The 27,179-nt window shown below is 39.1% G+C and overlaps 3 protein-coding genes across 9 annotated transcripts in view; 2 read left to right on the top strand and 1 right to left on the bottom strand.

Annotated features, from left to right (window-relative positions):
• The window catches only part of C3H3orf70 (chromosome 3 C3orf70 homolog), a 362,205-nt gene that overhangs the window by 198,715 nt on the left and 136,311 nt on the right, over positions 1 to 27,179 (top strand). The window lies entirely within an intron of this gene.
• TMEM41A (transmembrane protein 41A) lies at positions 1,781 to 14,882 on the top strand. The gene is made up of 5 exons (XM_042460555.1): positions 1,781 to 1,931; positions 9,349 to 9,502; positions 10,880 to 11,041; positions 12,057 to 12,195; positions 13,025 to 14,882. The coding sequence occupies exons 1-5, from the start codon at positions 1,831 to 1,833 to the stop codon at positions 13,246 to 13,248; spliced, it is 780 nt and encodes a 259-aa protein (XP_042316489.1). The 5' UTR covers positions 1,781 to 1,830; the 3' UTR covers positions 13,249 to 14,882.
• The window catches only part of MAP3K13 (mitogen-activated protein kinase kinase kinase 13), a 60,463-nt gene continuing 53,816 nt past the window's right edge, over positions 20,533 to 27,179 (bottom strand). For all 7 annotated transcript variants that reach the window (XM_042460538.1, XM_042460541.1, XM_042460537.1 and 4 more), the window contains 4 exons: positions 26,434 to 27,145; positions 25,375 to 25,445; positions 24,134 to 24,431; positions 20,533 to 22,666 (listed from right to left, as the gene is read on the bottom strand). In XM_042460538.1, the coding sequence (XP_042316472.1) occupies positions 22,565 to 22,666; positions 24,134 to 24,431; positions 25,375 to 25,445; positions 26,434 to 27,145 (1,183 nt within the window). In that variant the 3' untranslated portion in view covers positions 20,533 to 22,564. The remainder of the gene's footprint in view (positions 22,667 to 24,133; positions 24,432 to 25,374; positions 25,446 to 26,433; positions 27,146 to 27,179) is intronic.

Genomic DNA, 27,179 nt, shown 5'->3' with positions numbered 1-27,179 from the left:
TGCTTGCTACCAACTGTCACAACTGTCAGAACGTGCCTGAAATGGAAAACACTGACAGACAAAAAAAGAGAATGGAGGCTGTAATTTACCTGGTTTAAGATTGTATTATCAGGCCAATATCAGGACTTATGCAATAGCTCTGCCAGTAAACCAGTGCATATCACAGAATCATGGAACCACACGCCGTGGCCTCAATCCGCCTTGAAGCCAGCCAAAAAAAGAGTAGCAGAGAGCCTGTTCCTTTTCAGCTGGCAATAGACAGCTTTTTCTGTAGTTAAATCTTTTATAGAATATGCAGTTGTCCCTCTGGATTTGCTGACTTCCCATTTGTGGTTTTGATTTTCCACAGATGGGAAGCCAAGAGAGACACAATGGGGCATGTGCACATAGCAGCACATGCCCATTATATTCAATGGGGCGCCAATATTTGCGGTTCTTCCAATTTGTGGGGGTGGGGTCTGGAACAGATTCCCTGCGAATGGAAGGGATGAGTGTACATGCACAAAAGGGGCATGGGAGAAACAGACCTGAAGCAAACTATACATGATGAAGAGAAGCCACAAATTATTAGTCCTCTGCCATGCAATTCATGGCTTAAGTAACAAACCATGGTTAACATCAGTTGCAGTGGTCCCCAAACTGTGCCCTTCAAGAGATTTTGGACTTCAGCTCCCAGAAGCCACAATCACAATAGTATGGGATTCTGGCAGCTGGAGTCCAAAATCCCTATATGCATAATACAATCAGCCCTCCTTATGCACAGATTTTTTTATCAACAGATTCAAGCGCCCACGGCTTGAAAATATTTTTAAAAGTATAAATTCTAAATAGCAAACACTGACTTTCCATTTTATTTAAGGGATGTCACTTTATCTGCCATTATATTTAATAGGACTTGAGCATCCACGGATTTTGTTATCCACAGAACCAAACCCCAGTGGATAACAGGGTCCCATTGTATATAGTATACATAATATACATCATACATATATATAGTGTGTGTGTGTGTGTAAAATGCTTTATTTATATAGCACTGTAGATTTGCACTGCGCTATACATACAAACAATAAAATAGATAAGAGTAAACCTGCCCCTGTATATATTGTATAGTATGTGTTATTCTATATATATAGTATACATAATGCAAGGATCAGGGTAACGTTCACTTGTGGAAAACCTAAGTGTCTGATTGTTGAAGGACCTGAATAGTTAGTGCTAGTTAAGAGATAAAACACATGTTTTATCTCATAAGTATCACAGCAAAACCAAGTACAATTTCTTCATATGACACTTGCAAACAAGCCAGTTTGACATGTTATGTGGTCCCCAAATTCAATGGTTTCCAAACTGTGCTCTTTAAAGGAATTTTGGACTCCAGCTCCCAAAATCCCAGGCTGTTTGCCAACATGGCAGAGGCTTCTGGGAGATGGAGTCCAAAATCTCTTAAGGGCACAGTTTGGGGGCCACTGATTTATTAAATAGTCCAATTAACTCTCTGTAAGCCTCCCTGGGAGCCTTTATGACTGAAGAGAGGGGTAGAAATACAATAAATAAATAGACAAATACTGTACATAAATAGGTTGCAGGGGAGCCCTGCCTGCCATAGAGAGCGAGGAAGGATAGACCCAACAGGTGGACCATCCTTTGGCACAGGAAGTTCCGGTTCTGCCTCTCCTTGGTTCTTTGGGAGCATTGGGGAGTGCTGATGGGGGACAGTATGGGCGGCGGACTTGGCTTCAGTTGCCAGGAGTGCACCGCCTTTAGGTTCCGGGTGCCTCGAGTTCCTCCTCCTCTTTGGTTCCGGCCGGTGGCCATTGCAAGTGTCCAGCGATGAGGTCGCTGTCCGGGTTCTTGTTCGTCCTGGGGACCGCCACCGCCGGACTCTACTTGCTGTCGGTGAGGCTCCCCGGAGGACCCCGCGAGGGAAGCCGGTGAGTGGAAGTGGCTGCTCCCTCCCTTGCTGCTGCCCTGTGAGTGGCTTGAGTGAACCATAGAATCATGGAATGCTAGAGTTGGAAGGAAGGGAGCCCAAGGGCCCTGATCCAGTCCAGCCCCCTTCTGCCATGCAGGAACTCCCAGTCAAAGCACCCCCTGTGACAGATGGCCATCCAGCCTCTGCTTAAAGACCTCCAAGGAAAGAGACACCACTACTCTCCAAGGCAGCATATTCCATGGCCAAACAGCTCTTACTGGCAGGAACTTCCTCCTAATGTTTAGGTGGAATCTCTTTTCCTGGAGCTTGCATCCATTGTGCCACATTCTAGTCTCTGGAGCAGCAGAAAACAATCTTGCTCCCTCCTCAACATGACATCCCTTCAAGTATTTAAACAGGGCTATCATATAACCTCTTAACCTTCTCTTCTCCAGGCTAAACATCCCCAGCTCCCTTTCCTCATAGGACATGGTTTCCAGACCCTTCACCATTTTAGTCTTCCTCCTTTGGACACATGGCTCCAGTTTCTCAATGTCCTTTTTTAATTGTGGTGCCCAGAACTGGACACAATATTCCAGGTGGGGCCTGACAAAGGCAGAATAGAGTGGCACTATTACTTCCCTTGATCTAGACACTAGACTTCTATTGATGCAGCCTAAAATCGCATTGGCCTTGTTAGCTGCCGCATCACACTGTTGACTCATGTTCAACTTGTGGTCTACTTGGACTCCTAGGTCCCTTTCCCATGTAGCCTCCTTAAGCCAGGTGTCGCCCATCCTATATCTGTGCATTTCATTTTTCTGCCCTCAGTGCAGTACCTTACATTTCTCTGTGTTGAATTTCATTTTGTTAGCTTTGGCCCAGCTTTCAAATCTATTCAGGTCGTTTTGAATTTTGATCCTGTCCTCTGGGGTATTAGCTATTCCTCCTAATTTGGTGTCATCTGCAAATTTGATGAGTATGCTCCCAATTCTGTCCTCCAAGTCATTGATAAAGATGTTGAATAGCATTGGGCCCAGGACAGAGCCCTGTGGGACCCCACTGGTCACTTCTCTCCAGGATGAAAAGGAGCTATAGCTGAGCACCCAGCTGGATCTCTCTCTCTGCCTTCTTTCCATGGCCCTTGCATGAGTGCTTGTTGTTTGTGAGCTTTCCTGGGTGAACCTGGAAACACTTTTAAAAGCATAATGCATACACACAGATACGCACCACATCCAATGGAAACCTCCACCTGCTGCAAAAGGCTTACTTAAATAATATTTTTTTAAAAAGGTCTTTGCTTGCCTTGAGAAAGATAGCCAGGAGGGAACCAGCCAAAACTCACATGAAAGGGAAACATGCTCTGTTGGCCTTTTAACAAATGCAAACATATGTTTAATAGTTTTTGTGGGTTTTTAGGCTATGTGGCCATGTCCTAGAAGAGTTTATTCCTGACGTTTTGCCAGCATCTGTGGCTGGCATCTTTAATGTTTAATCTTTTAATGTTTAAATGTTACTTACAGTCATACAGAGTAGATTTGAATTTTACTTATACTCAAGAGTTGAAAATTATAGTGCTGAAATGTATTGAGAACAAAGGTTGCTATTTCAGGTCATGTCAAATCCTTGGCTTTGGAATGCAATGGCCCTGAATTGGCTCCTGCTTTAAGCTATTGTTCAAAACAAAAAGATGCAATACAGAAATACAGGACAATTGGAGACAGTGAAAGAAAACCATATAGATAATAGTTTAATTGATGGCTACCCCACAAGGGATAGAGATGTATGTTAGGTGTAATATTAGAGTATCCATTGAATATACAGGGGTGTAAATGTTTAATTCAAAGAATGTAATTTGTAGTTTTCTTTGTTCAAAGTACTATAAAAGCTTGTGAGTTCCCAGCAATTTGGATGTATTTCCTCTATGAACGCTACAGCAATAAACTATGTTTTCCTTTCCAATTGGCTCCAGGTCTCCCTAGTAAATCTGGTTATAATTCTGGTTTTTAAATTAATCTTTACAATTGTAATGTTTTAAGGGGGGAGGGAATAATTGGGATTACTTTTGTATGGTGTAGATTTTATTGTAAGCCACCTCGATCCTGACAGCGAGGCAGGGTAAAGATAAAGTTTATTATTATTATTAAACAAAAATCCATCAGTGATACCTTTATTGGCCAACTGAAATGCACAATATACTTGTTGCATATATCTCCACATGCCATACTATTCTTTCACTGTGAAGATGCATGCACTGGTCTCTTCATTCCTAAAATGTAAAACCATAAAGACTACTGAAAACATGCAGAGGTAGCTGGGTTGGCCATTTAACAAATGCAAACAAAAATTACTTGTTGCAGGCTTTTGAAGCTGCATGGGTTTCTTCATCAGGCAAAATGTTACAAACCAAACAGGAGAAAAAAATCTCCCTATTGCTGCATGGTCAGAAAGAGGAGGAGCCTGCCTGCAAAATATATACTCACATAACATCTTTTCTAAGGACTGAAACAACATGCAGGCATCTGACTAACATTTCCAATTGTTTTGTTTCTTCTGTTTGGTTTGTAACATCTTGCCTGATGAAGCAGCCTATGGAGCTTCGAAAGCTTGCAACAAATATACTGTGCATTTTGGTTGGCCAGTAAAGGTATCACATGAAAGGGACAGCCCCCAGGAAGACTCAAATAGGCATTACAGGAGGATAATTTAGTTCAGGATCACAATGGAGGAATGAGGGTGAAAGCCTTTTCTTAATGGTAGTTCCAGAATGTGCCTCCCTCTCCTTCAGTTTTGTCCTTCAGTAAGGTTTCTGATAGCCCTATATGAAGGGAAGTAAATAGTACCACTCTATTCTGCTTTGGTCAGGTCTCACCTGGAATACTGTGTCCAGTGCTCAGAACTACAGTTCAAAAAGGACATTGAGAAGCTGGAGTGTGTCCAGAGGAGGGCGACTAAAATGGTGAAAGGTCTGGAAACCATGCCTAATGAGGAGAGACTTAGGGATCTGGGTATCTTTAGCCTGGAAAAGAGAAGGTTAAGAGATGATATGATAGCCCTGTTTAAGTATTTGAAGGGGTGCCACATTGAGGATGGAGCAATTTTTTTCTGCTCCAGAGAATAGGACCTGGAACAATGGATGGAAGCTACGGGAAAAGAGTTTCCACCTTAACATCAGGAGAGCAGAGCTGGATTATTTCTGGGGCAGTTCTTTGATTGTGAGTTCCTGCATGGCAGGGGGTTGGACTGAATTTCCCTAGTGGTCTCTTCCCGCTCTATGATTCTATGACATTCTTATGAGAACTGAAGGTCCTGGGATCTCCTGGAGGGAGAATCAGCCTGCTAAAAATAGAGCCCTGCCGAAACTGGACACTGCTGCCCTTCACAGAAATGTGCTGCTGCATGCTCAGCCTAACTACTAAGATCCAGGCTTAAGAGGTTGTTATGAAACCTACTACAGGAAATTATTATTATTATTATTATCCCCCCTTCTCCCAAGAGTGGGACTCAGGGCGGCTTATAACATTTAAAAAACCCACTACAATTAAATGCATACAAAAATAGTACATTAAAACAGTATTAAATTACTGCAATAGTTAAAATAAATTACATGTTAAAATATCAAATAGTTTAAAAAGATAAAAACCATACCCTATGAGAAGAGACTTAGGTCCAAAAACACACTGCAGAAATAATCCAGTTTGAGACCACTTTAACTGCCCTACCTCAGTGCTAGGGAATCTTGGGAATTTGTAGTTTACTGTGGCACCAAAGGTATCTCTGGCAGAGAAGGCTAAATGTCTCACAAAATTAGAGTTCTCAGCATTCCCTAGCACTGAGCCAGGGCAGTTAAAAAGGTCTCAAAGTGGATTATTTCTGCTGTGTGTTTTGGACTGAAGAAATCAAAATAGTAAAAGCATTCCCATACCTAAGATCAAACATTGATCTGAATGGAGACTGTAGTCAAGAAATCAGAAGAAGACTAGGGGAGGGCAGCTATGAAAGGACTAGAAAAAATCCTAAAGAGTAAAAATATACAACTGAGCACTTTGGTTAGAATCATACAAACCATAGTATTCCCCATCACCATGTACGGATGTGAGATGGACAATGAAGAAAGTGGCTAGGAAAAAAATCAATTCATTTGAGATGTGCTGAAGAAGAGTACCAAGGATACCATAGATAATCAAAAAGACAAACAGATGGGTCCTTTAATAGATCAAGCCTGAAATCTCCCTGGAAGCCAAGATGATCAAACTGAGACTGTTGTACTTTGGGTACATCATGAAAATGGCTGACTCATAAGAAAAGACAATAATGGTAGGAAAGGTGAAGGGAAGCAGAAATAGAGGAATGCTGCATGCCAGATGGATGGACTCTATTAAAGAGGTCATAGGTATGAAGTTGCAGGACCTGAGTAGAACATTGGAGGTTAGGGAGTCTTGGAGGTGTCTCATCCACAGGGTCACCATGAGTCAGGATCAATTCAATGGTGATTAACAATAACAAAAAAATGCAACTTAAACGGAAAACGCAGTTGGGTTGAATCAGGATACTTAAACAATAGTGTACTTGTGTCTCTCATGAATAACCCGTATTAGTGACTTCAGTAGATCCCTCTTATTTCAATAGCTTAGTTTCACTAGCTGGGCAATTTGATATTGGCACAGCCCTTCATATAATCTACATGTATTTTTGATGTTGCAGTACAATAAAGTATGCTTTGTCCTAAAAAATAATAATGAAGAAACAAAGAAAGCTAGTCACAAAATGATTGGGAATTAAAGTACCCTCAGGAGCCCATTTAGCCACAGTGATTTGATAATGGAGTGCCCCTTAAATAAATAGTGACACTATTAATTTACAGTACAGTTGGCCCTCTTTATCCACAGATTCCTTATCCATGGATTCAGCCATCTGTGGCTTGAAAATATTTTTTTTAAATCATAAATTCCAAAAAGCAAACTTTGATTTTGCCATTTTGTATACAGGAAATCATTTCACTACGCCGTCATAGTTAATGGGACTTGAGCAGCCATGGATTTTGGTATGCATGGGAAGGTCCTGGAACCAAACCCCAGCAGACACCAAGGGGTTGCTTGTATTCCAATATTGCTCTGGGAGGAGATAAGTAGGATGAAGTGTATTTTTATCTTCTTTCTGTAGGCAAAGGGCCTACGTCATTGGATGCTTAATCTAAAATATTCTAGTCCAAAACAGTTTAGTGTCTTTTCTGTAAGATGCAACAAAACTCTTCAGTCATAAATGCCATCTTGGTTATTATGCATCTGTGAACTTGTAAGGGTGCAGTCAGCCATACAATATCAGCAAAAATTGTACTCCACATTTCTGGTCCCTAGCTTCCGGAATCTTGGATCTTACTTACTCTCTAAATGAAAGACTGAACAGGTATTAAACTAAATGGAAAATGTAGATGGTCTGGACCATCTACATTTTTCCAGACCAAGAAATACACTTTAGTTAGGACTGATCCTTGTCATTTCACTGTAGAGAATGTAATTGACTTTTTTTCCATTTCTTTTGACTTTAGGTTATATGTATATCAGAAGTTTGAATAACTGTTCTGTTAAATAAATATTTGTAAAAACCACCAGCCTTTCCCCACAAAATCAAAGCTAAGCAGTAGCCCAGCACAACCCTCAGGTACTGAAATTGACTGCAACTCTTTTCTGCAATTCCTAACCCAGCAAGTATCTTATAGTAATTAAGGCTGTATTTTTTAAAAACAAAATGTAAATAACTGCTTCTTTCAAGATAAGTTTTTGAAAGCTGAATATGTATCAATTAGTTACAGTTTTAAAGGGGAACTAATGATAAGCAGAATTGATAAGTTTCAATTGAGCATTACAGGGGGAAAATACAGCCTAAGCAATAGTTATCCTTCTGTTAGTCCCTATTGAATAAAATCTAGCTTTTATTAATTTCACTAATGTACAGTGCACTAACAATTTAATTGGATGCTTGCTTTAACTGAGCTAGTAAAAATCATTTTCTTTGCTTTGCTATGTTGCATGTTCATTTTTTTGCTAACTCTGTGTTAGTGTTAAGCCATAGGGTAAAGATACTGTTCATTCTTCCTTGGAAAGTAGCTAGCTGGGACTTATTGAAACCAAATTATGTTGGGTCATGTGAATCACAATTTAATTTGCACAAACCTATATAGACTAGGTAATGCCATTTAGATTTTTGAATCTAAGGGTCTGGGCTTACTTTGGCTAAATAGTCGTTTCTTAGTTTTTTGCTGAAAGGAAGTCAGGAAGGAGCGAAGGTGAGCAACTGAGAAGTTTGGCCTTTGTGTTAAATGAGCTTCAACTAGAATTTGGTCAAGGGTTCACACTGGATATATCAAGTTCAATGTTAATTCTCGCCTGATTTTTCTATAAGCGTGAGGTAATTAAGTGGCAGTATACTTGCACTCTTTTTCTTGCTGCTTATTTACAACAAAAGATTGACTTTCTTATCCCTGTAGAGGATTACTGATATTGGCTAACACAATATATCAAAACTGAGTATTCCATATATCTCCAGCAGAAGGGAGATGCGATCTCCAGCCAACAGGGTACAGCAACATTGGTATATTTGTCTTGTGGAGCTTTAAAATTGGCTGAGAGGACCCTTGAGGGAAATAGTGGTGGTCTTTTCCTCCCCAGTGTCCTGTGTTTTGTTCTCATGAACATGTGCATATCCCATGTGTGTGACTACACAACCATTCAAAATAGTAGACTTAAAGTTGGGCAATCCATCTTTATAGTAAGAGCATTAACTCACTGAATGTCTCTCCTCAGACATTTCAATTATGAGTTTGTGATCTTTACCCAGCTGACGTAACACTGTACTGTACTGTTGTAGGCTAAGCTAGTTGTATTGTAGATAATACAGTAATGTAGACTATTGCTCAACTATTTCTCCTCTTCCCCCCACGTTTTAATTCAGGGTGGGTAATATGTGGTTCTTCAGGTAATGTCAGATTACAACACTCATCGGCCCTAGGTGGCACTGGTGAGACAGTGCAGTCCATCTATACATGGAGAGCCACAAATTGCACATTCCTGCTCTAAGTGCTTACCAGTATATTTTATTGACAAAGTTTAAAAGACTGATTTGTATTTAAAACTGTGGAAAAGGTTCATCGTCAGATTTTAAAAGAACAGAAAAAAAGCAAACTTAATGTGACAGTTCACTTTAACTGCATCTCAGAAGATTAGGCACTAAATTTGTAGCAGCAAGAGAACAAGTCTAGGCAACTAAACTGGCTTATTGACCTATTGAAAGGTCACATTGCAATAAACCTTTTAGTCTTCAAGGTGATGAGGCAGTTTTTGCAGTTTCAGCACCTGTGTTCCACCTGCAGTATTAAGTCCTTCTCTGGCAGCATCTGAATTGTTGTGTCTCCACTGATTATCTTCTTTATTTGTTAGGTCATTAAAGTTCCCTTCAGACCTAGAAGAACTGCAAGAACTTGCAGAGTTTCTACGGTACTACAACAGAGAGCATCACACATATGTGTTGCTGCTGTTCTGCAGTGCCTATCTATACAAGCAGTGCTTTGCTATACCAGGTTCCAGCTTTCTGGTATGTATATAATCCACAATGCTCCAGATGATTGTCTTTCCTCCATGTTGCTAAAAATCTGCCTCTCCCTCCTACTGTCATAGGTTTTGAAAAACTTGTCTGCTAACGTCTTGCACTGGTTTACCACTCAGGCATATATTATTATTGTGTAATTTTGTCACTGGTTAAATCAGATTCCTGCTAGGGACTATGCTACACCATTAATTTACAAGTAATGTAGAATCCTATGTGAAAATCATGTTTTGCTCACATCAATATGCACTGAAAGTGTACTTGGGCTCTTCAGAAAGAAATCATTAGAGCTGAACATGTATTACTAATTCCACAACTTTTTTCAGCAGGTATTTGTGAAGTGGTGTAAAACTTAAGCTCTGGCCAACAAAGAATGGAGCACTGATGTCTGGCATATAACTCAAATGTCAACATGAAAATAGTTGAAATGATTTGACTTTACTTGTGGAAGCAGAATACTGCAAACTTAATTACATGTGGTATCAGTTACTAATTTATGGAACTCAAAATATAATATTGATATAAATACCTGTAATATTTGTTGCAGTAATAATTGTGCCTTTTAATATTTTTCCTTGAAGTATCTTCTTCCTTTCTGTCACATTCAGTAGCAAAGATCTAATGGTAAACATGAACCATTGGATTGGGCTACTGATCACAGTATACATTTGAAAGTTTAAAAAAATGCATTTGAAAGTAAAAAGAATAAAAAGCTAGTATTACAACACCTTTGTATAAATCAGTAAATGATATACATCTAGGGCATGGTTAAATTTTGAATACTGTATACTTTGTTTCATCTATCTGAAAAATATTGTAGAGTGCAGAAAATGTAAATTATGTTAACAATCAGAAAATGGTCAGCATGGGTAGACATGCACACCTCTGCCGTCATGAAGATACACTGTTCAAGTGTTTATCTTAAATACCTGAACTGGGATCTTACCAAATTGGAAACAGATGTAGAGCTTGGAAAAATGGTTGAGGAACTTTAGGAATTATAGTCCAAAATAACTTTTTGAAGCTGTGGAGCAAAGAAAAAAAGTATTTGTGGAATTCTTTGTCACATGATGGCTTCTGGTTTCGTTGGTTTCAAACAAGGATGGGGGTATAGTTTTATTCATAGCTATTACTTGTACTATTTGAATGGGGCTTTAAGTTTCACAGGTACTTTGCCTCTACATTCTAGTTGCCTAAATATGTTGGAGATTTGTTGCCTTTATGGGTTTCCTGGTTACTGTGCTGTACTAGGAGGATCATTGGTCAGATCTAGAAAAGATATATGTTCCTCTGGTTCATAGAGTCCTTCATACTTTCCCCCCAGTTTATTGTGGACTGGATCACTGTCTAGTTTTGCTCTAACAGAACATCCTTGCTGGGGCTCTCTTTGGACCATGGACAGGACTCCTGTTGTGTTCTGCTTTGACTTCCGTTGGTGCCACTTGCTGCTACGGACTCTCCAATGCGTTTGGGAAAAAAATAGTTGTCTACTACTTTCCTGAAAAAGTTGCCATGCTTCAAAAAAAGGTAAAAGAGCCCACAACACTATAATATTTCAATTGGAAAAAACACTTTTTGACAGAGTAGCAAATAAGGACTGTAGCTCAGTGACAGAGCACAAGCTGTGCATGCACAAGGTCTTCAGTTCAATACCTAATACTGAACTTAGTTCAGAGCTGAAAGACTAGGGGCCTGTGCTAGCCCTCCAGATTAACTTAGAGGTTTGCATCTGCCCTTACAAAAACAGACAAACATAAACCACCACTCTCTATGGGACATGAGGACATGTTTTGGGCCTTTCTGTTGGGCATTTTGGGACAAAACCTTGAGGCTAAACCTTTTTTTGTTGCAAAAACAAATCACAAAATTTAATTCTGAATTCAGCACATGGGGGTCCAAAAGTGTGGAAATACATTTTTGGATATTTGGCGTAAAAATATTTTTTGCAATGTGTGTGTGTGTGTGTAAAAAAGGAGGGAGACCTCGGGGGGGCATATAAGCAGCATGAAGGCCTCACTTTGCTCATCCCTCTTGTAGTTGTAGGAAAGAGTTGTGTCTGAATTATAGGGAACAGTATGGCGTTAGATGAGCAATAGTCTTACAAGGAGGACTCCCAGTTTACTTTTGCAATCTTGGGATTAAGTCTTGAAAGCAAAACCGTGATTTTATCCCTCAAACAAGTTATTAAGTACAAAGAACCAATAGAGGATCCTGCCATTAGCTGATTCTTCCCTGCAGCCTCCACTGCTCATTCTAGAGGATCTTGCAGCCCTCTGGAGATTTGGTAGGGAGGAATAGATAAGGGGCTGCAGTGGTAAGGAAAATGGCAAAAATTCTGGGAGTGGAATTCAACTCGGGAGACAGTACCACTGGCACACCCAAACTTGGGATTCAAACCATAGTTCATTCCGCATGCCTAAATTGCTAGTGATAGTATCAGTTACAACTTTTACTCTGCATTACAGTGTTTGGATAAGGTTTGAAAAAATAAAATCTAATGGTGAAAAACAGTTTGACTAGGTTTTTTTCTTTTTTGTGGCAGGTGGAGGAGAACAAAAATTCTTTGTTCTTTTTCTTGTTGTTTCTGAGGCTATTCCCCATGACTCCAAATTGGTTTCTGAATCTGACATCTCCAATCTTAAACATCCCTGTGACTCAATTCTTCTTCTCTGTTTTCATAGGTAAGGAAAAAAATGTTTATATTCTTTTATATGCTACGATACACTAAACTACTCTCCCTCTTTTCCCTTTTCCATGGCAGTGGATGTATTTTTTCATTGTGTGTGTATCCAAATGGACTCTCCTGGCCAGATAATAGAAACTGCAATGTGATTTGTAATCTACCTGGGAGCATTTTCTAAAATTTTATTTTATTTATTTATTTATTTCTGGTGTCCTTTGATAGCAGTTCGTTATACATAGTTAATATTAAAATTAAAGAGAAAGAGAACTCCTTTGTTTTTGTTTTTCTGTTGGGCCTATTGCATTTCTCCTCTTGGAAGACACTAGGAAAAACTGTCAGTGTGAAGATTATTCTAAGACTAATGCCCTCCTTAATGTGAAAATGGAATAGCATCCCTAAGGTAATGTCAGAAGGTAATCAATTTTTTCTATGGCACTGAATAATATTATAAAACTTCCTCATGGAGTAGGTTAAATATATTGAGATATACACACTGTTGCTGGGGAACCTGACATACTTCTAATTGTTCAGTTAAGAAAGCCTTCACCTTGAGTAGTGGAAAAATAACAACTTCTCTGCTTGGTTCAAACTACAGGTATATATATTTTTATCCTTTTTTCTTTTCTGAACTTTGAAAGTGTTTGATCCTTCATTGATGGCCAGATATTTTCGCTCTGTATCTATAGCTAAGAACAATTAGATTTGTAATGTAATACACAGCCTTGAAAAAAATTCTGTACAGGTAGATATTACCCACAGGGATCAGAGGTGCATTTGTGATATGTAAAAACTTTCCTAACACAAGGATTATCTTCTTATTTATGCAGGCCTCATCCCATATAACTTTGTATGTGTCCAGACAGGCTCAATCCTTTCACAAATCACCTCCTTGGATGCCATTTTCTCATGGAGCACTCTACTCAAAATGTTGGCAGTGGCAATGGTAGCACTGATTCCTGGGACTTTAATTAAGCAGTTCAGTCAGAAACATCTCAGTTTGGACAGTAGTAATCAAAATGTGCATCTGCTCAATGGGAGAAAAAGCAGCTGAATAGGCTGTGTTGCAAGCAGATACAATGGAAGCATATTTATGGGAAAGGTGCAATTTTTCTAACTGTGTTTCAGTTCTTCTGAATCCTTTTGACACTGCCTGGACATCTCCTTCAGTAATAAATAGAACACAGCCTGTTCTCAATTTTATAAAAACCTACTACAGAGACTCGCATGATTCATTTTTAAAGTGATTGTGACTGTTCCAGTGACTTGTGTGCCTAGAATGTGGTTATGTTGTCACAGCTGTGACCCACTGGACTGTAAATCTTAAAGTTCTTAATCAGGGGTGAGCAACTGTATGGGGCACAGACCAGTTTCCTCAGACCCATCCATCCACTGCTGTAACCCCCTTACCTCTGTTTTTCTGGGCAGTGCCTCCAAAATGGCAACTGGATATCACATGTCTTCCTTTCATCATTTGAAGATGGAAAACAGTGGTGGGTTCTGGAGATGCTGCATGGTAGGGTGAGGATGTTTTCAAGCAAAACGAATTGTAAAAAATCATGGCAAGAAATCCCAGCCATCCTGGCCATGGGTAGAGAACTGTAGGCCAAAACCTATGGGGGACATGTAAACTTTGGTCCTGGGGACAGGGAGGAAACATTCTAAAGCAGAAGTAGGCAAGTTAGCTTTCTGGATGATGTTGGATTACAATTCCCATGACCTCTCACTACTGATTATGCTAAGTCCGAGGGGAATTGCAGTCCAACAAAATCTTTAGGGTTTCAATAGCCTATTCTTCTGCTATTTTTTTTTTTGCAAAATTAATTTCTCTGTTTATACAGCTTTGTATAGAGAACAGTAATTCATACTCCCTGTCATTGTGTTTTACATCCCTTGAATAATTGGAAAGTTATGCTCCTATTCCATTGGCTCAGTCTATTTCAGAGGTGGGAAAAGTCCAGTGAATGAGGATGTCATTGTTTCTTTTGCTCCTTCAGAGTATAAGATCAAAATGAAATACCCCAGAACAAACCCATTTTTTAAATATGTTACATCTCTCTGTCCAGCATTATGTTGTGGTCAGCAGTGGTGAACAGCCACTTTAAAAAACAAACAAACGGTGTCTTTGAATTTGCTATTTGGCAAAGGCCTAATTCTCACTGAAATAGTAAACGTAATTTAAAATGCAAGTGAAGGCTCTTGACTGAATGCCTTCTCATTCACAAAACTTTTTTCACACAGAAAACTAAATGCTAGTATCATTGTTAGGCTAGACTACTATTGGGGGATTTCTGGAGTGATACAAACTCACAGCCTCACAATAGTTAGCCAGTAGGACCTGCAGCAGGGATTCTCCATCTTCCTCTGAAAATTAATCTAGCTCAGCCCCAGGGGAAGAGGCAACTCGGTGGTGGCATCTGTCTTCCATTCAAATGATGGTGTTATGATAAACATACCAGTGTTCTAGGAATGGTATTTCTCTGTCCTTATAGTTGCAATATTACATCAAAATATTACATTTTAAAGGCTGGTCTGACAACTGTGTTGTGACAATTTGGAAAGAAGCTAAAAGTGTCTGTGAGTTGAATTTGCCTGAGCAGCAACTATGTCTTAATCAAGTGCCTTATGGCCTGTGTGTGTTTACATGGAACTTGTATTCTTATCAAATAAATGGTGGTTTAAATTCTTGGTAAAGTTGTCATTTGTGTATAGGGAACATTATTTAGTATTTACCTACTTTTAGCTCGGTGATATTGAATGTGTGTCTTAAACAGTTCTCTCCTTTTAGCTAAGTGAACACAATGAGGGGGGAAAGAGTACTGCTTCTACTTCTTTCCAGTATAGTTGGCCCTGCACATTTGGAGCTTGACTTTTGCGGATTTGATTATTTGTGATTTTGATTCATATGACATCTCTAGGAATCTTTAGGTCCTCCAGTGCAGCTCTGCCAGAAGTTGACCATAGAGTTGTGCTGGAGAACCTAGACATTCCTAGAGAAAACACTTCTGTAGGCATTTCTAGGTACTCCAACATAATTCTATGATCAACATCAGGCAGATTTCGATCATAGCATTGCTCTGGAGGATCTGGAGATTCCTAGAGAAGTATTCTCTTAGGTAAAAAGAATAGTGTTGTTTTTTTGCCGTGTTTCCACATTCATGCGGGCCCTTCACCCCTAACCCCAGAGAATGTAGAGGGACCACTGTAGTTTTTCCCCCAGGCAAAGAATGAGTAACATAAAGAAGGGTGTATTCCCATAGCCATCTGAGATTTTTACAAGTCACATATTCCAGAGACAGTCATGCTAGCTTGAGATAGCAATATTTTCCTAAGGGGAAAACAAAATAAGGCACCACACCAGCTTATTACATCCTTGGGTGATAACAGATATAGCTTGATAGTAAACACATAAACTACAAAACCTATGAAATGTGGCAATGCACATAAGTTGTCACATGACTTTAAAAGGGCTGTAACTTAACAAACAGGTTAAATAAAAGCCATGTTTGCTGTGCTATTTGCATTACCAATACCGGCTAGTTGCATTATTTTTGTAACAAATATTTCCAAATACTTTCTACTTGGTCTCTTGAAAACCATTTGAAGTTAACAGCAAATCTACATAATAAAGAGATTTATGTCTTAGTGTATAAAAGTGTGCCCTTATGCACTGGTCTCATGGGGGCAACTTCAATAGGTCTGAAGTGCGATTTCCTATTCCAAGACACTCCAGGGCTGCACAGACTGCCAAAATGGGACTGACAACACAAAACTAGAAGTGAGTAGAAGCCCACCTCTGTTTTTTGGGAGAATTTTTTTAATGTTTACACAGAACAGTGCTATAACCTTTTCAACAGGCATATTGCTGCTCCTGGAAGTTTCCAGATGTGGTTTCCCTTGTTTTTGACCGAAATGAAGCAGCAGGGACCACAGAACAGTCCCCAAACTACATTTTGCCCTTCACTGCACTTATCTAAAGACCTGACAAATGCAATAGGTACTGAGGAATTAAATTTGCAATCCTATGTGTGCAGCAAGAAGAAATCATTCCACTTATGTGGGAAAACACATAGGCCTACAGTCCTCTGCATACTTAAATTCCATGGATATTCCATATGCATAGGACTATAATGAAAATGATAAATGCAAAATGATGTGGTGCCTCACAAATTTTAAAGTCTAATTAGCATAAGAACACAATCATGATGAGTCCTGGTTTGTACTAAAACTAAACCCACAGGAATTTGAATGGGCAAATAGCTACCTACTTCATCCAACAGCACTACAAACACATTTTAAAAGGCAGAGCAGACATATATTGACATTGACATGTATATTTTTGAGACCTCTTTTCTTTAAATATAGCAGGATTATATAATTGGTATTTTAGGCCCCATACAGACAGGCCAAAATAAAGCTGCTTCAGGTCACTTTGGAGGTATGCTGTTTAAATGATGCATGCGTCCTAAGAGTCCGGAAGCCACACCAAATCCACGATCCAGTCCTAACTGGAGCGCAGCTTTGGCTCAGCTTCCGGACTCTTAGGACACATGCATCATACCTCCAAAGTGACCTGAAGCAGCTTTATTTTGGCCTGTCTGTATAGAGCCTTAGTCACTTTCCCCCTCCATCATTCCATTGGTACTCTTCAGCCATACTGTATTTTTCAATACTGATTTGGCCGTTCCACAAATTCCCAAAAGCGCTTGGGGAAAAAAATCAACTTCTTTTGAAAGAGAAAATTATATACAATATCACATAGAATCCACCAAAACACCTGCTTGTTTCCTTGATTTTTGATGCAAGATATGCAACTACAACCACACTAGACATATGAGCCTGTAAGCACATGAGGTACACTGGCTTTTATTCCATGCATCTGTTTTGATAGTCTTGTTCCCAATTGTTATACAGTTCAATACAAAAACAAAAAATCAAGTTTGCCTCAGGAAGCCATAGAATAGGAGAAAAGATAGCATAGGAGATGAAATGATCCATTTCATATGATATGTAAACCAAAAGCCACCACACTGATTGTGCCATAGCCGGACCCAGTAATTAAGAATATTAGAGTAGTGAAAATATTATAAAGACGTCATTTGCCTCCAAAGCTGTCTCTGGTTTGCACTGTTTACTCCAATTATGGTTCAGTTTGCTGTGCCATTACTCACAAACCCTTACAATATTGTCATGCCCTTGCACAAAATAGTCATAACATAGCAGGTGGATTCACTCCTGATAACTGCACAAATGGCATACTTATAATCTGGGTGAGATGTTGGGGGGTGGGGGTTCTATGGCTTTCAGTTAAAAAGAGTTCTTCTAAGAACTAAATTCCAGACTCTGCAATGTAGAATCATCTATTCCATTTATCTCTAAGATTCTATGAGAGTTAACACGAGACAACTACTTTCTTCCCTAAAATAATGCACTTTTTGTTGGTGTACTAAGCAAACATTTTTATGCTAGCTTGACAGTGTTTTCTAAGAAAAAGGAAACTACAACACAGTGTATTATCTCTCAGAACCAGTACTGCTTCCATTAGTTATGACATGTCTTGAAATATTTAGTGCTTTGGAGTGTTGTTCCCAGAGAAGAAAGGAGGTATAGGTAGTGCCTTTTATTGGACCTACAGAACATAGCAGGCTCTTTTAAGAACCCAAAGTCACACAAATACCTGAGAGTCTGTTTCCATATTTAAAAGTGTTTAGCCCTCACACTTAAGAGAAAATCTTAAAAACATAATCTGCGTACTCTAGAACATTAACCATTTAAAACAGAAGTGGTTAACCTGTAGTTCCCAATCTAATTTCAAAAGCCCTCTGCAAGTAATCAGTTCAGGTTCCAGCCTGCTAGGTAGGAAGGAATGGGAAGAAGAGAAGGGGAGAGGAAGGTGAAAACAGGGGTAGGCACAACTATTTTTTGTTTCACACCTCTCTACTTCAGCGCACCAACTGCCAGGATGCAACCTTCAACAGAAAAGGTTTGCCCACCTTGATTTAAAATTCATCTCTATTAGAGTAATATGAAAAGCACACATTCATCATCATTCCCATTTTATAGTTAGTAATTCTACCCTCTTTGAAGCAGAGCATATGGAATATCTTCATAATACAGTAACTGCACTATACCACATCTCTTAGAGCCACGTTACATGTTATATCACTGAAAATGCCATCCCTGTGATAGGTTCTTCATGCCCATAACCTTAACATCTAGGCCACAGCACTGTCCAATGACTTATTTGCCCTTGCAGTGGCAGCTAATATGGAAGAAGAGTCAGGAAATTCACAATGTAATGCTACTGCATCACGTGGGAAGTGCTACAACCGAAGTATTATAACAGAAAGATGTAGAGGTAGAATTACAACTAATTACAACTATGCCATTTTCATCTGCGTCCTCTGATGGCCATAACATGTAGCCCAGTTTTCTGTTTACTTGCATCAGCAATACCACTGCTTTTTCTTTAACATATGTAATTGATTTGCTTAGTTTGCAGTCCTACTATGATAGCTCTGCAATCATGAGATTGAATTTGTTCAAATCTTCAAAATTTTACAACAGGAAAATTGTGCATTTAGGAGTGTCCTAAAGCTGAGAACTGGTAACACAGGGGTAGCAGCATGGGGAAAAGATAGGATTACTTGCCTCAATTATGCTTAAAACTTCAGTTCAATATTTTTTCATCTGCTTACCTCTGAAAGGAACCTTTCCCATCTAATTTAGTGGGAAAGGAAATACAGTCGGCCCTTCTTATCCACGGATTTTTTATACATGGATTCAAGCATACATGGTTGGAAAATGTTCCAAAACAGTATAAATTTACCTTGATTTTCCATTTTTTATAAGGGACACCATTTTGCTATGCCATTATATTTAATGGGACTTGAGCATACACGGATTTTGTTATACACGGGGGATCTTGGAACCAAACCCCAGCGTATAACAAGGGTCCACTGTATTATTTATGGAAAATTCTTATCCACTTAATTAGTGGCACACATAATCCCTATCTGATCATTTGGAATGTTCTACAGCTGAATTTAGCCTATCCATATTATACCCCACCCCCATTTCTAGTTATTGTATCACATTCTTAGTGTCAAGAATTCACTAGGCTTCTTCAATCAATTTTCCTCGAACCTGAGGTGTCAGGGATGGTCAAAGTAAAAACTGGTTGATTTGGTCTTCGGTGTCATGCAGAAAACACAGGATCAGTGTAGGCATCAAGCCTCAACGATATTCCCCGGAATGTTTTACCAAAATCTAAAATCCCCGGAATTCCCCAATATTTATAATTATTCAGTTAAAATCCCTGGAAAGAAATTAAATTCACCGGATTCTGGGAAATTCCCCGGAAATTGGCAACACTGCACAGGATGCACATTGATGAGGTGACTGTATGTCTTCAGGGACTTTGGCTGCCAGAGACACGTGTTAGTGAATTACTGAACTTTCAGGCAGTCTCTTTAAGAATTACACACAGCATGACACCTGCAGATGCAAGATATGTGCAAATACTAAACAACCAATTTACGGCCAAAAAACGCCATTAAAATCAGACACATTCTCCACTAATGTTGAGACTTCCTCTGGGGGGCCGGGGAGGTGGTACTTCAGTGTTAAATCCCATACTTTGCATGCATAAGACTCTGGGCCCAATGTCTCTATTTAAAAGATTATGACAAATTCCTTTCTTCCAGACCCAGAGAGCTCTTGCCTCTCCAACCTGACAGTTCTGTATTAGTATGAAATTACTCAACGAGAAAGGACTTGGGGAAAAGTCAGCTTTGTAATAACAATGCATACTGACAAAAGCATTCTTGAACCATCCCTGACTTTGCTCTTAAAAAACAAATCCACATAACATATTCAGCAAGCCATGGGCTATTAAAATGTAGAATCTTTATATTATCAAATTAAGGTGTCTTTAGTTTATTACCAAATAGTCTGTTTGCTTTCAAATGCTGTTTTAAAAAAAGTTTTTGATTTAGATATGCCACACCATCAGCCTTAGAAATAAGACACCCATAATGTGAATGTATTAGTAATAATAAAGCGGAATGGCAAGAAAGAATGGAGCAGAACTCACAAGAGAAATAAGTGAAGGTTTAGGGATAATTGTTAATTAATTTGGATGTTAACATGAAGGCAAGCCTTTCCAAAAGAAGCACCAAGTTGTGTGAATGAATTAAGTGGATTTGACAGGAGCAGAAATATGCTGTCATCATATGGTTTGGCCCATATATTAGTGGAATGGCTTTACTGGAGTGTGGAGTAAGTAGAATCTATGGACCCTCAAAGAAATTCACCCTCAATCTATATATAACTGACATAAGCATACAAAATTCAAGGATTTTTTTTTCCTTTTTAGCAGAATAAAATTGTATTTCAGGTAAACAGGGCTTATTCATTTTACTTTAGTCTGATATTTCACAGTGTTCTAAACTGGAGCAGGGAGACTAAAGCATATCATGATGTTAAAGAATATGCATCCACACTATTTTATACTCCATGCACATGCAGCCCCAGTAATCATTCAGCTTGCTTGTACTGACCCACTCCATGTCTTCTTGTCTACAGGCTGTGCAATCAGCAAGATTAAAAAAATGCCCTGGCTCCTGCTCTTTTTGGCATAAGGTGCCACAGAGCAATTGAACTCAGGCCAATGTATTGTGCTACAATAAACCCTGCCTTTAATCTACAGAAATTATAATAAATAATGACATAATTTATAATCCATGTAGTCCAGCTACAAAGTTTCAAAAATATGGAATAATTTAACTCATACAATACTGCTCTTTTCATTAGTAAAGAATTTCCCTTCATTCTGTCACTAGGCTATTGATTTAAAAAAAGAAATCAAATGTAAACAAACAGCAGCAAAGCATGCAACCCATCCTTGTCCTTCATTCTGGGGATGGGGTGGCAGGTGTAACTGGTACTCACTACCTTAAATATGAATCCTCCTATGCTACAATTTTACACTCCACACAAAGAGCCTTTCTTCCCTGAATGTAATTAACTAGACACACAATGGGGACACAGCCAGGATTATTATTCACGCTTTGGTTATAAAACCAAATTAAAACATTTAGTGTTTTTGTGTTGCTCTTGTTGGATATTTGAGTTAAAGGAGCCATGATTATAAACTCCAGTGAGTTGCTTAGGAATAATGAGGTATTGCAGAAGGAAGGTGGAATTTATCTTTCCCTTAGCAAAGGAAAAAGTCTTGGGTCCTCTTCAGTCCAAAATACTCCACTATGGACATATGGCTTAGGTTCCCTCAGAAGAATATTCTCCACGTACGAAGAGCATTCTCCATTTATCACCACATTTCAAATGTTACTTTGCAGCAAGTCCAACAGGTTTCCAATGCTTCCCTACAAGAACAGTACTCGAAAAGCAGTAGGAAGGCCAGTAGTGTGGTCTAGGCCAAACTATTCTCCTAGCCACAGCCAAGGACAATCTCCCTTCTTGTGACCTAATGCCAGTTATAGTAGAAAAAGTTCCAATTTATTCCTTCAAAACAGTTTGCAGGATCCACAGAATGTGGTTTCCATGGCTTGTTAATTCTTGATCTTCAACACCAATTTGATCGATTTTTTAAACTGAAGGAAACAAACAAATATAAAGGTAAAGAAGATAACTGAGAAGAACAGCATCTCCACTGGTTTCTATTCATCAGCTACTTCATGCTGTACCTCTGATTTCACAATGGCATAGTGATGGTGAAAACTGCTAGAGACACATTGAAGAGAATACAGCTGCAGGATGTGACAACCAACCACACAGAAAGTAAAAGTTAATCATGATTAACGTCCACTCTCACAAGCCAGGAGAGCAAAGACTCAAACAGGCCTTTCCAGGACTTCTGTTTGAAAAACATTATGCTGGTTACACTGATTACATTTGTTCAAAGATTATCCCATCCACTGCTTCACCAAATGTGAAGAAGTCATTGGCATTCATCTTCTTTTATTACCAGCACTTCAGAACCACCTGGCCTCATCCATGTCACAGCAGTAGCAGTGGGTCTCATATATCCCATCTAAGACTCAAAAAGATTATTTACCTTCACAAGCTTGCCTTCTGAACTTTTTCCCCGCAACCAGTTATTTTGTCTTCAGCATAAAAAGTGTTAAAATGCCAAAATATGATACAATAGTTCAGTTATTCAATAAAATACATCCCTGCCATTCATGACTTGAAATACACACTGAGAAACTAATTTGTCAGAATATTTCTCCAAAGATTCAAGTTATTGCAGAATATCTGGGTGAAGGGGTGGAGAAACAGCTTCTCAGAGAAGGAATGAAGAGTGGTTCTTGGGGAATCGATGACTGAGGGAGGGGAGGGAGTCATCATTACAAGGTTGCAGAGCTGCACACTTTACTGGTCCTCACAGTTGCATCAGAGCATTCTCCATCTGAAGAGTCACCCCCTGATTCTCCAAACTCCCCAGGATTCTGTATCAAAAAGCAAAAGGAACATTTAAAATTATACATTAGAACTGGCTAACCTTAGGCATTTCCCACTGTCTCAGCTTCAGAGAGAGGCAAAGGCAAACCTCCCTCTGAACAAATGTCACCAAGAAAACCCTGACAGAATTACCTTAGGGTTTCCATAAGCTGGAAACCACTTGAAGGCACACAACAACAAATTTGCACTTCATTTCTTCTGTAGCTAACACAGTCCTTCTCAATACAGTACATATGTAAAGAACATGCTTAAAACATTTGAGCAATGCTGATGTAGGTAGGGAACATTCAAATCTGTGATTCTCAAACGATAGTCTTCTGAACTCTGTATCTGTTATGTGAATGTACCTCTCAGACCTCAGCCTGTATGCAACCCAGGCTTCTCTGGGATTCTTGCGCAGATTTTCATTAACAGAAAAATTCCATTTTTTGAAAAGCTGCAGGAGACGCCTGGAGAAGCCTGGGTTGCATACAGGTTGCCTACTGCCCGGCCATAGAGCAATGCAATAGGATCTGTCTTTTGAGTTTTAGGTCCCATGCCTATCCGGCAGGACTTTACTGTGCCATAATCTCCTATGTGAATTTTTGAAGACAGAATAGAAGCTATGGAATGCCCATGTCACTGGTCATTTCCCAGCTTGTGTACGGGTGTCAACAGTCTGCTGGAGATACACTTCCAAAGAATTTCAGCTGAACATGGCTGCAGTTCTCTAGAAGCTAAATAATCAATGAGGGCATATTTAAAATTGGTGGCAAACCAATTTAATCAATTGGGCTATGAATTAAAGGTGGATTGGTTTATTTTTTAGAGCTACTTTGTCACATACTAATGTAAAAATGTGTAAGATGGCCCTGTATCCTAATAAGTGATAGCTTTTATTGATTAAATAGTATTGGCTTACACATTCCCTCTTCAAGATTTCAAAAGCTTACAACTGAGATTTTAATAGTATGAAAATCTATGTAAACATGGTTCCTGAAAGGAAGTTTCTCATCTTCCACTCTCCCTTGTAGCCTTCTCTGCTCCCTGTATCCTCCCATAAAAAGCCTCTCTGAAGGATCAAAGAACTCTCCTGAACAATATGGGCTGCAAGAGCACAGAAACCATTCAATATCAGATATGAATATTAAGATAACTTTTTAAAATTAACAAAAGGAAAAAGTTCGAGCTTTATTTCTCATACGAGTTCCATACAACACTGTTCAAGAGGCCCACTGCATTCTTTGGAGAGGCTTTTCGGATGACTACTGGAGAAGATAGTGATGGGAAATCTTTTTTCTGTGAACTTTTAAAAGTTAACTTATCTGAGAATCAAAGATACAATAATAGGACAATCAAATCATTTAAGACATGGGTGATAAAAAGAAAATGCTTTAAATAGCTGACATCACTAGTTTCCAATCAGCAGTTAATTTTTTACCCACATAAACAAAAAAAAGGAGGGTGTTGCTAACCTCGTATCCATGCTCCTCTGAACATAACTTGCCGAATGACATCTGTGTTTTCACTCTGCGTACAGCACTCTCCTTATCTGAAAGACCATCAGACTGAGTAGATATCTCAATAGGAATTTCTGGAGTCTGTGACAGCATATCATCCAGCTTGTCAGCCAACTGATCTTCCTTTCTGTTGGTAAGCTCATCTGGGCTATTGGAATGGTCACTGGTATTACCTTCCTCTCCATCAGACACAGAGAGATTTTCAGAGCTGAAAGTCGAGTAGGACTGACAGCTACTGATACAGCGATGTGGTCTGCAAATGCATAACATGTTAATTACTTTGACTTTATTCAAAACCTGAAACTGATGTAATGAGCACAATAACACAAACAAGAGTATGTAGGTCAGTTCTGACATTCCTAAAAGGATACATATTATATACAGGACTTGAAAAATATTCTGTCTAACCAGAGTTTTTTGTGGGTTTTTCGGGCTATGTGGCCATGTTCTGTGTAACCATTTGCCACAAGTGAAGTTCTCCTAATTTAACTGAGCAATAGGATCTTGCAGCCTCTTTTACTGTAAGAGTCTTAATTGACATGTTTGAGTCAGGATTCTAAGTAGTAATGTACTAGACAACAACATATATTTTCTAAATGTTAAAAAAGTCACACTGATAAAAAATGTTCTAACCACTATGCAAAATATTTCTGCAACATTCTCACATTTGAAATCATCTTATAGTACAATTCCTGCTTTCATGCTGAACCAAACTATTTCAAATCTTTAGCAGGCTCAACTGGAAACTGTTGGCTCAAGGGGGATCATTTGGAGAATCATTTAAATATGAATATAGGTCTGCACTACTTTGGATTATTCTCCCCGCCCTCAACAGAAACACCACTGGAATTCCCTTCCAACGTTCCAAAGCCTTTTCAGATATGCAAGGTAGAAAAAGATACAAGAAACTTTTCTATTGTGAACTTTACTTCAACTTATTTTAGGATCCATCCCATTATAAATAATAGTGTTACGAAATGCCACCAGTGTAAAATAACTATTACCCATAAAAATATTTTGTTTGTTTTGTGAGCATATTTTCATTCACATATTCATGTATATGGAGAACATATAATGTTAAAATAAACCCATCAAGTTCCTATTATGCCATAATGAAATTCTCTTTTCATCCTCTTTTATTAACTCAAATCTTAGTATAGCAATGAGGATAAAATATGAGTAGTTTACAAGTCTACCTCTGTCTTCGTGGGAATTCCACTTCACTATCCACTTCTCCTTCTTCTTCTTCTGAAGACTCATCACCACTCTGGCAGGCAGACAAAATGTAATGTTATTTGCCAGTTACTTCTAAAGATTGCAAACATATGGACCCCAATGGAGGTAATGTTTATAACTTTTCAAAAATAAACTGTTACATTAAAAAGCTGCCTTTTAAAATATATCATATGTGGATTTAAACTCCTCCAAAACAATGCTGTAGGTGTAATGAGTAAATGTTACTGTAAAAAGGCAACTGTTATTAAGCATTATGCTATTTCATCAAAGGAATAACATTATGCTCTCAATCCTAAAATGCATCATTACTTGTAACATGTTACTTCCAAACTTTGAATATGGAACTAAGTTTGTATGACAGTAATCTTCATTAAGTGAAGTCTTCAGATTTAATTCTATACAGCACAAGTTACTTACACATGGCCAGTAAAAAAAACACTTATAAAGCCCTATATGGCTTGGGCCCGAGTTACTTAAGGGAGCGCCTCTCCCTACATAATCCGCCCCGCACACTCAGAACAACAGGGAAACTTTTACTTGATTGCCCCAAGGTAAAACTAGCAGCTACACATCGGAGGGCCTATACGGCAACAGCCCCTCTGGAACGCACTCCCAGAAAATATCTGACTCTGTTCCACAGTAAGCCTTTAAGAGGGCATTAAAAATCCACCTCTTTCAAGCAGCTTTCCCTTCCGACTCTGTTTAGATGAGGAAGTCCCCCCCATAACTGATGGTTTTAATGATCTGTATATGGCTCAGGTTTTTATGCTATCTGTATGAAATTGTGATTTGTAATTAACGTAATTTTTACTGTCTTGTACTGTGACATGTGTCACGTAACTGTTGTATTGTAAACCGCTTTGATCTACAGGAAAGGTGGTATATAAATAAAGTTATTATTATTATTATTATTATTATTATTATTATTATTATTATTATTAAAATCAATGGGCATCAGAAAACAGATTTTGTTTTGTTATATTCCATTGTTTCTGGGAAGGTTAAAGTAAGGGCCTTACCTTTGGAACGAGTCGTGTTTTACACGGCAGTCCTGAAGTGGTCACAGGATGAGAAGAGCCAAGAGAAGACACTGACCTGTGGCTGCTAAATTCACCTTCCTCCCTTTCTGCAGGAAACTGCCCATTTGCAAACAATGGCTCATATGAGGGTGCTTTAAGTCCTGGCTCAAGTGACTGTCCTTGGTTTGTACCATTTGTCCCCATTCTGCACTCTGGGCAGAGACTGTATGTACCCTTTTGACAACATTCCCAATGATCAGCCGAATCCTCCCCATCCTTCTCCTCCAGATTTCTCCGTGAATCGGCTTCCATAGCAGCAGAGATAATATCCGGGCTAGAGCCAGACATCCTCCGTTGGGCGTGATGACTAAGGGGACTACGCAAGGCTGCAGCAGGTCCAAAATACCGAAGATTGTTAGCACAATTTGCTATGTCCTGTCCATGTAGGTTTAGCCGGGGATGATGCCCATGATGGTGGGGGTGAAGCTGCTGATGGTGAGCTGGCTGGGCCAAGTCATCTCGTGCTGACTGGTTTTTCAAGATCCCTGCAAAATCATTGTAGCTGCCTTTGCTATTTCCTCGTCGGTGACGTGGTTTGCTGCGGTAGCGGCCTTTACTACTAAGCACTGACATTTTGGGACTCCCTGAAAGGGGAGAACCGCTAGGCACCACTTCAGTGTTGGATATCCCATCTGATTTCAGCAAGTCAGGCCTAGAAAAGGATGTAAAATAAAACATGTTCTTTG

This window comes from Sceloporus undulatus, chromosome 3, assembly GCF_019175285.1.
Source record: "Sceloporus undulatus isolate JIND9_A2432 ecotype Alabama chromosome 3, SceUnd_v1.1, whole genome shotgun sequence".
Classification (NCBI taxonomy): domain Eukaryota; kingdom Metazoa; phylum Chordata; class Lepidosauria; order Squamata; family Phrynosomatidae; genus Sceloporus; species Sceloporus undulatus.
This window is presented reverse-complemented; position numbering and strand designations above follow the sequence as displayed.

Coding starts and splice junctions, on each gene's coding strand:
- TMEM41A (XM_042460555.1), top strand. CDS start 1,831: ATGAGGTCGCTGTCCGGGTTCTTGTTCGTCCTGGGGACCGCCACCGCC. Junction 9,503..10,879: donor TACCAGGTTCCAGCTTTCTG/GTATGTATATAA, acceptor TTGCTCTAACAG/AACATCCTTGCTGGGGCTCT. Junction 12,196..13,024: donor CTTCTTCTCTGTTTTCATAG/GTAAGGAAAAAA, acceptor TTATTTATGCAG/GCCTCATCCCATATAACTTT.